This window comes from Dipteris shenzhenensis, chromosome 17 (assembly GCF_047967505.1).
Source record: "Dipteris shenzhenensis isolate YYH24624 ecotype China chromosome 17, Dip_SZ_1.0, whole genome shotgun sequence".
In the NCBI taxonomy this organism is placed as follows: domain Eukaryota; kingdom Viridiplantae; phylum Streptophyta; class Polypodiopsida; order Gleicheniales; family Dipteridaceae; genus Dipteris; species Dipteris shenzhenensis.
In genome coordinates this window covers 20137314-20149789 of record NC_141612.1, presented here as the reverse complement: position 1 = coordinate 20149789, position 12476 = coordinate 20137314, and the positions used below count along the sequence as shown (strand labels likewise).

General features: G+C 45.4%; 1 protein-coding gene across 1 annotated transcript; it reads right to left on the bottom strand.

Annotated features, from left to right (window-relative positions):
- Positions 1-3783: 3783 nt before the first annotated feature.
- On the bottom strand, positions 3784-12182 carry LOC147891823 (uncharacterized). The gene is made up of 4 exons (XM_087388783.1): positions 11874-12182; positions 11706-11789; positions 11374-11542; positions 3784-4113 (listed from the first exon to the last, which is right to left on the bottom strand). Exons 1-4 carry the CDS (start codon positions 12027-12029, stop codon positions 4109-4111), a joined length of 414 nt encoding a protein of 137 aa, XP_087244909.1. The 5' UTR covers positions 12030-12182; the 3' UTR covers positions 3784-4108.
- Positions 12183-12476: the final 294 nt, after the last annotated feature.

The following is a 12476-nucleotide window of genomic DNA, read 5'->3' as shown; positions in this document are numbered from 1 at the left end:
GACTCCAAACACCTCATTGGGGTTGTTATGAGCCATTTTTGCCAGATAAACTAAAAAACACAGCAAACTAAACAAGTAAAATCCCTTCTTGGAATGCACAACTAGAATCTGCCAAAGAAAATCTGTCCACAATGACAAATACTGTCACAGCCTATCAAAGGCTTGAAATGCACCACAATGCTCTGCAAATGCCCAAAAATCTGCAAGAAATCTTTGCAAAAATTCCCAAATGTCTGCAATGTGACTCAAATTGAGTCCAAAAAAGCTTGCAAAACTACCAAAATGCTTTTTCACTGCAAAATTACAACCCAAATGCAAAAGCCCCAATTCTTGTGGGAAATTGCATACAAAAGAGGGCAAATAGATTGAAAGCCTCAAATGTTGCAAAATTTGCACTCTGCCTGTAAAAGCCCCAATTTCTCTGCAAAAATTGCAAGCGAAACCACAAAGCCCTAAATTTTGGAGTGGATTTTGCAAACCGATTGCAATGTCTGCAAAAGCATAAAATGCCCAAGTGCTTGTCACCTGCAAAAGGTCACCTGCAAAGACTTCCGAGCTGTAGTACAGACAACACACGTGAGGGCAGCAGGTACGTGCCTGTACGGTAGCACATACACAACTGTCCTACAATAGGTACGATATTGATACCGTGCAGTGTACGTGACAGGTGCAATGGTGTGACGTAGGGCTATATGAACGATAGCAAACGTATGCTATACGGACGAGAGCACTAGAACTATTAGACTAAAGCCACAACTGTATGAACGTGCAATTGTATGGATGGCATAGGTGTAGTTGTACGGATGATGCAGGTATGGACAGCTACAAATGTATGACGGGAGCTCGAGGCAATAGTGTACAGATGGGACCTACACACTGTGTACGGATGGCTATACAACAGGTTGGTATGGATGGTCGTACGTCCAGCTAGCAAGTCATACGAACGATCTGCTGGTGTACGGACTCAGCTGTACGGACAGTGACGTCGCATGTGCGGGCTGTGAGCAAGAAGCTGGGAGCTAGGAGCTGGAAGAGGTGCAAGAGCTTGGTGAGGCTCTAATACCAAATGTGAACAAAAGGAGAGCAAGAGTGAGAGAGAGAGTGAGCTGAACGTAAGTGTACTGAATAGTGGACTGAAATGAAAGAGAAGTGAGGGGTTTTGTTTAAGTGACAAAACCCTATCTTATCCATTGACCGTAGTTAGGGATTAGACTGTGGTTAGGGGAGAAAACCTCTCATAGAGGGAAAAGTGCCCCTAACCTACTTATTACAATGCATTGGCCACTGCCTAGAATAGGATAATAATTCTAACACAAATCCCATCTTGTTGCAAAAGGTTAATGCTCAGAAAGCAACAAGGCATTGATTTCGAGGAGACATTTGTGCTACTTCACACATTACTACTATCAACTATGGCATTGCTATGACAGCCCAGAATCATTGTCAAGTGCATCAACTAGATATCAAAACTGCTTTCCTTCATGGAAACTTGCATGAGGAGGAAATGAAAGAATCTGAAAATAAGGTATGCCTCTCACACACAACCCTTAATGGTTTGAAGCAGGCATCCCAAGCTTGGTATGCAAAGATATATGCTCATCTTCTAAGACTCAATTTTTAGAACAATCCTATAAAGAGCACTCTTTATGTATGCAAGCGTGATGAAAACTTGACGATTCTAATACTATATGTTGATGATAAATCTTGTAGTCGGGAAAAGGAGAATGCAATTCACAATACCGCAAAATGAACTTTGTGACAAAGCGTGAGCTAACAATATAATGTGCAAAAGAGCTAACAATATAATGTGCAAAGAGGACAAAATAACCCTTAATGAAGGACATAATGTACTATGACCTTAGAGACTCAATGTGATTTTTGAAATGACCAAATTTAATGTGAAATCGTAAGCGTAATTTTCTATTTTGGAGTTTAAAAACATGACACACAAGAAAAACAAGACTAGCTCTCCCACATTTGAAAACTGAAATCTTTGAAATGTAGACATTTTAACCTACGTAGGTTCATTTCTAGAGCTACAAAGGTGAATGTCTTCAAGAAAACAAGATATGCAATAGTAGTTGTAGTTAAGCATGAACTAGGGGTAGCTGTGGCATGAAATTTTCCAAGGTGGCCTTAGCTATGGAAGGTGAGATGAACAAGAGCTAGACCTAATGCTCTAGTACCATGTTGAGAGAAGTGGTGAAGGTGGGAGAGGGCTATGAGACACCATCACACACATAATGCTACGCTTCTGACTACACAACCCTAACTCGAGAATGGTAATTGTCTCTTCAGTTACATACTTTACATTTAAGACATTCCTATTTTGCTACTCTTTACATACAAGTATCCTCAATGCACATTGTCCAATTCACATTCTGAACGTGCACCAATATCTACTTGAGTGGAAGGTCCATGGAAGCTAAAAGAGAGCTGAGACGTGAACTGATAGCTGAGTGATAAGAGCTGTGAGTGAGCTGAGAAAACTGTAAAAATAACTGCTGAAACAGGAACCCCAAACCTCAACTCCGAGCCTAGCTATGGTGCTGCGTAAACTCCTTGGATCACCCTTAGGGACTGCCGAATGTTTGCTGTCTTGCAGGGTACGCTGGAAGACAGGGCTGCACCGGACTGGAGGAAATGGAAGCTTATTGCTGGGGGCTGGATGAGAAATGATGGCAGTAGCCCCCCCTTTATATAGGGGGCTGTAGGGCTGGTGGGGAGTGAGCCAACCAGCCTTAAACAGGCTGACCAGCCAGTCAGCTGGTTGGCTGGCTGGTTGGGGCTCACTTCCCTAGCCCTAGCTGCCTAGGGAGGGGCACAGGAAAGCTTATAAAGGCAGCCCTTCCCCCAGCCCACCATTCTCCCTTGATGAGAGGTCATTGTCTCAGCCCTGAGGGGGCCCTTCTGGGCTCCTACCCTAGGCTGAGACCTAAACCTACCTATAACCCTACGACGGAAACACTAACCTACTGTTCTCCAGTGGGTACTAGTGAACAAGGACTGACTTTCTGACTTGACCTGAGGCTGAGAGACTGACCTACATAGCTCGTGCCCGACTGTCCCTGGACAAGGGCTCACAATGGGGTCACGGCATACGACAAAAATTAAAATATCCCATCATAGGAACTATTTGCACTTTGTCGATGAAGCCAGTTGTGACCTTGCACCCAAGTGCAGGGGTGCATGTGACAAAAGACAACAGTTGGAAAAATGTGATTGTAACCATGGAGACAATGAAAGAGAATTTATAACATCAATGGGAGACCTCAAAGATCTATGAGACGGGATCTACAACAAAACATAAATGAAAATACGACATATTGAACACCATGAGTAAGCTCTACAGTGCACCTACTTCAGCCTAAAAGTATTTTAAGCTGAAAGATCCTTGACACAGGTACCTGATTCAGGCCATCACTCACAAAATGCATCATATAGCTGCAAAATATCCTGTACAGTTCTCAATGCAGCACCTTAAAGGAATAGGTATTCTTGAACAATAAACACAGACAGTAGAGCCAAACCTTAGGGGAGTGAGGCACTGCTCCGAAGACCCCTAGACTCCTGACAAAAGTCAAACAGATTACAATATTTTGTAGATCTATCCACTCAGGGAATCTCAAGATATCCCTACTCAATAACTAAGGGAAAGGTTGAACATTGACGAAGCAGATAAGCCTGTAGACATGAAGACCCACATATCCAGCAATTTCAGAGAGAGAATGTAACAAGAGAGGATCATCTTCACTAAGACCAAGCTGAGTTTAATGATACTCTCAGAATATTATGTATTGCCAAACTAAGAGTTCTGGACACTTCAAACCAAAGTAGCACAATGAACACTGTTGCATTCCATCAATTCAATCGTCTAAAATCGACATTGGATTTTCATCCACGTACAAAAGGCATGCAACAGGCTGCATGAAGCAAGAATTTCACATAAAGCTGATTACATAGCATTTCAAATGCAGCTTTGAACTTAGTACGCACCCTACACAACCTTCAGTTCACCAAGGAGAGATCCATTTATGCTGTGATGTCCATCTGAGCATTCATAATATCAATTTCCCTCACTGCCAATTGTTGTACAATTATCTAGCTATCAGCCTGCAAAAAATTTGATAAGAGACTGAAAAAGCATCTCATCTCCCTTCAGCAAGAATAGATTTCAAGCTAGGAAATGAACTCTTGCACAAAACTCAAATCTTATTAACTTTTGGGTATGAATAATTTCAAAAGATTAAAAAACCATTCTCCGTCAAACCTTGAGGTGGTGACTATAAACTGCAGAATCTCCATCAGATAGACTAACAAATTGTGGAAGTAAAATGATTTTGGCATAGCATGCTGCTACTGAATGACCATGACATGATACAGATTTCTGGACTAAATGGGCGAGGCAAGCATATGGCAGGGAGCTCAAAAATACAAAACAAGTATTATATAGCCATGACAGGCTCATGACAGGCCAATCTTAGCATACTGAAGAGATTGGCGACACTAGTCATATGCCTCAGGCAAGCAAAGCCCTTCAATGCCACGCTGACCATGTTAAGAGAAAACTCGATGAGAGAATGGGAGAGAGAGCAATTATGCAGGGTAGAAAAAGAACCCCATCTTGAGAGGCATTGCCTTCCTTGTGTGCATTTGCTAGCACAACCTTGTCATGCAAGGCAATTTGATTGCTTGTAAAGTTAAGACACCTGATATTCTTAAACCCTTGTTTTCAGTCATATTTGTTTTCAGTGTCACCAACTTTGTAAGATATAAAGTTGACCTCTTATTTGACCATAGTCAAAAGGTTTTTCATTTATTCTAATTCTGGTCAAAGAGTTCTTTTAATTGGTCAAAGCATTGACTTTGGTCCAAAAGGCCTGACTTTGGTCAGGGAGGCTTGGTTTAGGCCAAGAGGGTTTGATTACGGTCAACCAGAGTATTTGTGCTGACTACGGTCCAGAGATTTGACTAGACTTAGGTATTTTGACCTCGGCAAAGGTTCTTAACCACAGTCAAAGAGGGTTGACTTTGATCAACCAAGGTACTTTTATTTTTGTGTGCACCCGTTTGCTTGGTGGGGACGCCCACAGAGATTGGGACTAGTCCAAGATTTTATTATTGCATGCAAGAGCTAACAATTAACGGGTGCCATGGTTGAGTGCCTTAGATTAAATCTGGAGGTATCAAGAGGGGTTTATTTCCCTATTTTCATGGAGCTTAGCAAGCGGCCACGAGGTGTTTCATGTGACCATGGCTTTAGATGGCTCCAGAGTAGCCAACTCAGTGGCATGTATCTAGCAAGTAGTTAGAATAGGACAAGTGGCGGTTGCCAAGTTTCAAAGAGCTAAGTCTCTCGATTTCTTGTAAATGTCAAACAGGTTCTAGCTGTAAGTGTTGTACTCAGATTTTCATTGTGAAATAAAAATCCTACATGGGGGTCCAGCCCATGTTGGTTCTGGGCCCTTGTACTGTGCAGAGGGAAGAGAGAGTGAGAAAGAGAGAGAAGAGAGAACTTGTGAGAAGAATTGTTTTGCGCCTATTATTTCGATGATCGTTGCAATGAGAACTTGTGAGAAGAATGGTTTTGCGCCGGTAAATTCGATGATCTTTGTAATTGGTATCAGACAATGGATTCGCTACCTCTCCAGGCAGTGATGGTCTAGGAATACACAAGTCGAAATTATTAGCTGCCTATGGAAGGGTGTGCAATACATGAGCGAGCTCACGGCCCATAGAATCTCTCTCAACTATTCCTCTGCAAATCTCGAGTGATAAGGGGGAAGATGTAGGCAATTCGAAATAGAATCAAGTTACGATTCCTCTCGGAGAAGCAGCTTCCTCTACGCACGCGAGATATATGAGCTCACGGGATATCTCTTAACTATTCTGATAGTTTGACGCTGGAATTGAAGACAAAGCGGCCAAATATCCGCATGTGTGCTAGCCTCGGGTGGACAGAGTTTTCCTCGTCTCTAGCAGGCCACCTGATACGGAACATAGCCTCTATTGCTCCTCGTTTCCAATTTCTCTACGTAGAGTGACACACATACTTCTATCGTGACATGCATACGTCTGTTCAAGTTTGTGCTCTTTGCACTGGCGGACGAAATCGAAGTCGTAGCACCCTGTGTGAACGTAGTGAGGATTGGCACGCCAACTAGCTGAACTTTGGCCATTGTCCTGCTCGCAATAAGGAAGCAGAGGGTGGCGCAATCACGATTGGCTAAGGAAAATACTGCACAGGGATCCACGAGATTCCAAAACAGACACATGGATTGGTCATCTTGAGAAGACTGATGGCGCATCAGACCTTAGAAGACTATTCCATAACAGTTGGAACGTGGATGCTCTATGGAGCACCCACGCTCGGGTTTGTCTCGCTCGACAAATTTTCTTTTTCTTTTTTAAAGAGGTGGGCTCATGTCCATATCATCAGTAAGCCCACCATGAGCCAATTGGCAATGCAGAGCAGGCACCTCTTAACATAAAAAAGGAAAACCTGAGTGGTTTACTGCCCAATGTGGCATGCTCAAAAATGTTCCTAAGAAAATTTGGGGGTTATGCCTTGAGTAGACATCAAGCTATTGGCACAAGAGGGAAAACTGTCAAAAAAAAATTGTAGATGCAGTACACCTCTTGCTGAGGATTTTTCAACTTGGACAGAAAAGACTGTGTGCATTGGTGTCAAATCCATTGCGTGAGGGCTGATACTCTCATGCCAGGATTGCATGGATGGTTTTTCCCCAGATCGTGCCTCTTCACGGGGTGTAGGGACAGCAAAGCAATGTCATACAGACCCCGTTGAGGGAGGCGGATCTAGAGATGTAGATGCCTACAGAGCATTGTTATCACAGCTAGCAGAGGCAAGGAAAGACCCGTTGTTTTGCAGCTTGAAGAATCTTTGTGGTGGGAAAGAGAATGAGAAGACTCATTCTGAAGAAGGCAGGAAAGAGACAAGAAAGAAAAGTTATCTAAGTACAACCCCTTGTCTTTCCTCAGATGATGCATGCAGGAAGAGTAAGAAGCCTCGCCATGAGGGCAAGAAAAAGAGGAAAAGAGATGAACATGAAGAGAAGTCTCATTCCAAGAAGAGGAAAACTAGGCATCATTATAGATCCCCAAGTTCTTCTTCCTCTTCTTCTCCTGGGTCAACCAGCACCTAAGTCCAGAAAAAAGAAGACATCCACGCGAAAACATACAGCAACTAAAGCAGCAAAGCCTCCGGAATTCAAAGAAGGTGCGAAGTCTGTAAAATGTCCCCTATAATGGCCAGTATGGTCATACTAATACGGCTATGCAGTTCACAAGGCAATTTGATGCTGCCTTTGGTACAGAAAACTTACACAAGTCTTCAAAACTGCACATGGTTAGTTTGCATCTAATTGGCACAGCCACAAGGTGGAGTGCACAGACCACGGATGGCTCTGCTCCAAAGGTTGAAAGAGCTTCAAGAAGGCCTTTTATAAGCAATTTATGCCTAAGCAATTCAGAGACCACGTCCTTGTTGGTTGGGAGAGCTTGCATGTGGATGCAGGGAATACAATAGAGGTCTACAATCAGAAGTTTTGGGATGCCTATTTGCTGGTTGCTCCTTTTATAAAGATCTCTAAGAAAACCCAGCTCTGAAAGTACAAGGCTGGTCTAACTTCGAAGATACAGGCTTTGGTTAATACCCAATGTATAAAAGGCATACAGGATATAATGCACTCAGCCTCTATAGCCAGTCTCATGCACATGCAGGACCCTGCCACTGTGCCATCTTTGCAAGCAGAGACTACTAAAAGAAAGAAACCTGATTTTTACAAGCCTAAAAAGAAAGTTTTCTAAGGCTGAGAAAAAAAGGAATTTCAACCTCAGAAACCGAGGGGCACTCAGATGCCAAGAGCTTATGAGGGCAAGTCTCAATTTACCCTTCAGCAGATTGCCATTTTTTACAAAGAAGGGACTGCCCAGTGCCCTGAGAAGCCTTCATTCTCAAGGGAGCAAAAGAAGCCACAAGGGCTGCCGAGGCCAGTGGCGGGAGGAGTCTCGGATGTATTGGCACGAGTCAATAACCCTAAAGAGAGAGAGTTATACCTTGCTTTGGGGAAAGATCAGAGACTAGTCGGCACTCATATTGTTTGCGCAAGGGCAACGGATAACTTTATCAAAGGATCTAGCCCTCAAACTAGGAAGACTGAAGAGTCGGGCAGGGGACCCTGTGCCTATTACTCCCTTGATTAGGAAACTTCGTGTGCATATACAGAGTTGTGCAGTAGGAGTGTGAAGTTCTCTCTTCCTGAAAGAGTGTTAGATTTCGTAAGTAGGGGTAAAGCGCAACGGCTCATTGCCAGGAACAAAGGGGAGACTTGTGAGAAGTGCAGCGGAAATGAACTAAAAGAGAGAGAGAGAGACAGAGAGCACGCCCCACACACACAGCATACTGCGAGGGAGAGGAGGAAATAGAGAGAGCTGCAAGTGATCTCATGCCAAAACCCCACAGCCTGCTTGGGAAAACCTCTACTGAAATGGACTGCCAAGGAGCTCACAATACTCCTCCACAAGGCTCCAAAATGAGATGCAAAAGGAGAAAGGGGGGCCTATATATAGGCAGCCCCCCTCCCTAGTCGGCTGATGTAGAAGGGGGCCGAACCCCTGCTGTAGGACCGACTAGCTCGCATGGGCCGACCCAGCTCTAGGGCTGGCCACCGCCCTATAAAGGGGGGCTCAACCCCAGCCTATGGTGGGCTGCAACCAGCCAAGGTGGCCAACCTGTAGGTCGGCCCACCCCCTCCTTCACACTGCCCTATAAAGGGCTCAAAGGCAGCCCCAAGGGAGCCTCTACTATTCCTGCACCTATCCTCCGTCCAGGCCCCCAGGGATGTAGAAATGACTTCCAACCAAGGGAAAAGAGAGAATCTGAGAGAACCTCCCTTAGGCTAGTCCCCCAAGCCAAAGGTAGTCACGGTTACCAAATTCATGTCCCCATCCCCTTGCACTTGATTGGGAGGTCGCTGCCACAAAAGGGCAAGCAATCCTTCATCTGGATCCGGAAAGCCTGCTGAGAGTGGCTGCTCTGTGCTACTAGAAGGATGGAGTATACGTCATCGTAGTAGTAACACTATTGGCCAACTAGTTACTGGGCCCCTCACCATTATTTTGGGAGCATTGCCGCCAATAATGACTGGTTGCATGTACACGATGCCTTGAGAGCTTTCTACCTTTCTGCTCAGCTGCCAAAGCCTCAAGCTGACTCTCATATACGATCTATAAAGCGCTCCTCCTGATCAAGCACCATTGGGACCAATTCCTCCTAGGTCAACTCATTTTTCCTTCCAATCGTGATCAAGGACAAATAAGGACAAATAGAAGGCCCCATACTGAGAGGATAACTGGGACAGTAGAGTTATGGCCGTGTCCTCGGACGATATCTGCTTCCTTGCCTGGAGGATCTCCTACTAAAGTTTTTGTAACTTGTTGATGTGGTGCATTGATGAAGACTTCTTGGGATCCAACAACCGCATCTGAACTTCCAGGGAAACCCTCTATATGGGAGAGGTGCGATTATACATGGACACCAAATGCTCCCATATACTCTTGGCTACTATCATGTTCTTCACGTGATTAATCACCTAAGGAGTATAGTTAAGAAAACTGAACGATCTTACCGCTGCATTGACACGATCCCTGAGCTGAGACAAGGTTTGGACCTCCTTTTGCGCCAGGATGCCAAGGTCCTTCACAAGGGAATTTTGTCTTGTAACACCTACTAAGATAAAATCTGCCAAATCGTATTACTGGAACACAGACTCCATCATCACCCACCATACACCATAATTGAGCCCATCCAACTGCCGGTCAACCGAGAACATGGGCAACACTGCGATTTTTGTCTTGTTCTCTGCCATCTTGGACGAAGTCGCCATGTCGAAAGAGGTGGATGGGATAGAAGGGAACAGAAGGTTGACGAAAGGAGAGGGTTGGAGAAGAGGATGAAGGTGCTGAGAGCCTAATGTACCTTCACTCCTTGCTATCCGTCCCTCAGGAACACCTCCTCTCTGATCTGAAAACACCCTTCAAAGTCACCCCTTGCTGGGCACCCGAACAGTCCACTCCTCGCACACGCTCCTCCTCAAAAACACCTCCGAACGGCACCCTAAACATTCTCTTTGTGTGCTGGCTCGACACTCCCTCCGCTCCTCGGGTCTCAAGCCAACCGTGGCTCTCATACCATGTGAGAAGTGCAGCGGAAATGAACAGAAAGCGAGAGCGAGCAAGAGAGAGAGAGAGAGAGAGAGAGCACGCCTCACACACACACCACACTGCGAGGGAGAGGGGGAAACAGAGAGAACTGCAAGTGATCTGACGCCAAAACCCCAGAGCCTGCTGGGGAAAACCTCTACTGAAAAGGACTGCCAAGGAGCTCACAACATTGCTCACAAGACTGCTCCACAAGGCTCCAAAATGAGATGCAAAACAAGGAGAAAGGGGGGTCTATATATAGGTAGCCCCCTCCCTAGTTGGCTGATGTAGAAGGGGACCGACCCCCTGCTGTAGGGTCAACCAGCCTAAGTGGGCCGACCCAGCACTGGGGCTGCCCACAGCCCTATAAAGGGGGGCTCACCCCCAGCCTATGGGGGGCTGCAACCAGCCAAGGTGGCCGACCTGTACCCACCCCCTCCACACTACTCTGTAGGTCGGCCCACCCCCTCCACACTACTCTATAAAGGGCTCAATGGCAGCCCCAAGGGAGCCTCTACTCCTGCCCAGCCACCCCGACCAGGCTGCCACAGCCTGCAACCCTACAGGAGGCTGCCACAGTGCTACGCAGTCTGCCCCATGCTTCCAAGTCTGGGCAGACACATGGTGACCCACCCTCACCGGGGGTTTTGGGGGGGGGGGGGGGGCACAACAACACAGGCCCTCACTCATCTACCCTAGCCTCACACTAGGCGGGCACATCCATAAGCAAGGTCCTCTCTCTCTGGGTGACATCAGGAGATGTTGACCTCCAACAAGACTATCCCCATTGTAGCTGATATTTCTGTTAGTAAAGCCATGAATAACAATGAAAAGATACATTCTGTAACAGATCTTACATTATGGCATTATAAAATGGAGTTCTGAATTCTAACCCTTTCATGGCGTTCTGAATTCTAACCGTTTCCATACTGGACATTGATGTTCAGACATCCAATGAGAAGCCTGACAACTCACGTAAGGTTTAAAGCTGGCTAAGGAATCCAGACACACTGATTTCGTTCATGAAGAGAGAATGCCATGGAAAGAAAACAAGAGTTCATATATTTCGTGCGTGTAATTATGGCTAACCCGAGCCCTGTTGGTCATTACAACCAGAATTGGAAACTGGCAACCGAAATCAAGGAATACCGTTAAGAAAGCTGTGAGGAAATACAGAAGGGAGCCTCTGCTGATCTGCAGTCAATCCACCTCTGCCGAAGGGATTCGGAGGAGGAGCTAGCTGATGTTGCGAAGGAAGGACTGCATTTTGTGCTTGAAATATCGCTATTTCATTCTGGCTAACATTATCCAATTCGTTCTGTGGATCACATGTTGAATAAAAATCAATGCGCAGTTGCTCATCTGACAATTCATAATTCCAAAGTTTTCATTCGATCACGCTGTCACTAACATTCAGAAAAATACGGATGACTTGAAAAGGCTTTACCCTGCTGGAAGAACTTTGGGGAAAACGGCTTTACCCTCAAGTAATTCAAAATATCCGCTGTGGATGGAGTGATGCCAAACTGGTGCTGCTGCTTTTGCATCCACTCACAAAGCTTCTCCTAAAACATTGATGACGGATGAGAACAAGGAACCGAGTGCGGATGAAGCAAACAAATCATTGTAAAGCCGACGAAAATTCTCACCAGACCGTGTCGATGTCCGGCCTGGAATGCGATCTTGTGTTGATGATGAGCCTGTGTGTACAATTGAGAGATAGAATTGGCAGCGGCACAAAAGGAAGAGTGGAGGGAGCGTTCGACATCTTCAAGGCCAGGGCCATCCGATCGTCTCTTCTTCATGGCAATTCTTCAATCTCAAGGATATGCTCTTCGTAAGAGAGCCAAGAAAATGGGAAGAAGAATGTCTGGTCTTTTGTGTGGCACAAAGTAGTCTCCTTTGCACAAGATCATCTTTTTTAAACCTTGGCTTTGATATCTCCCAACCCATCCATTCACTTATTCATTAACTTGTTTTGGTTAGCTCCCTACTACCACCGCGGTCAGCCTCGTTCGATCCTCAGCAGCTTGCTGCATAGGCGCAGGGTGGTTCCTACCCGTTCGATCCTCAGCAACTTCTTGTGCGTAGGCACAGGGTGGTGGGTGGGTAGGTTGATGGGTGTGTGAGTTCTTTTTTGGGGTAGGCCTTAGTATTAGTTTTCATGTGAAAGCGAAAAATAGAGAATACATTAATTTTTTATTCATTTTAATTTGCCATGGTGTGATTGGACAATGTTTTGTTGCCCGTGT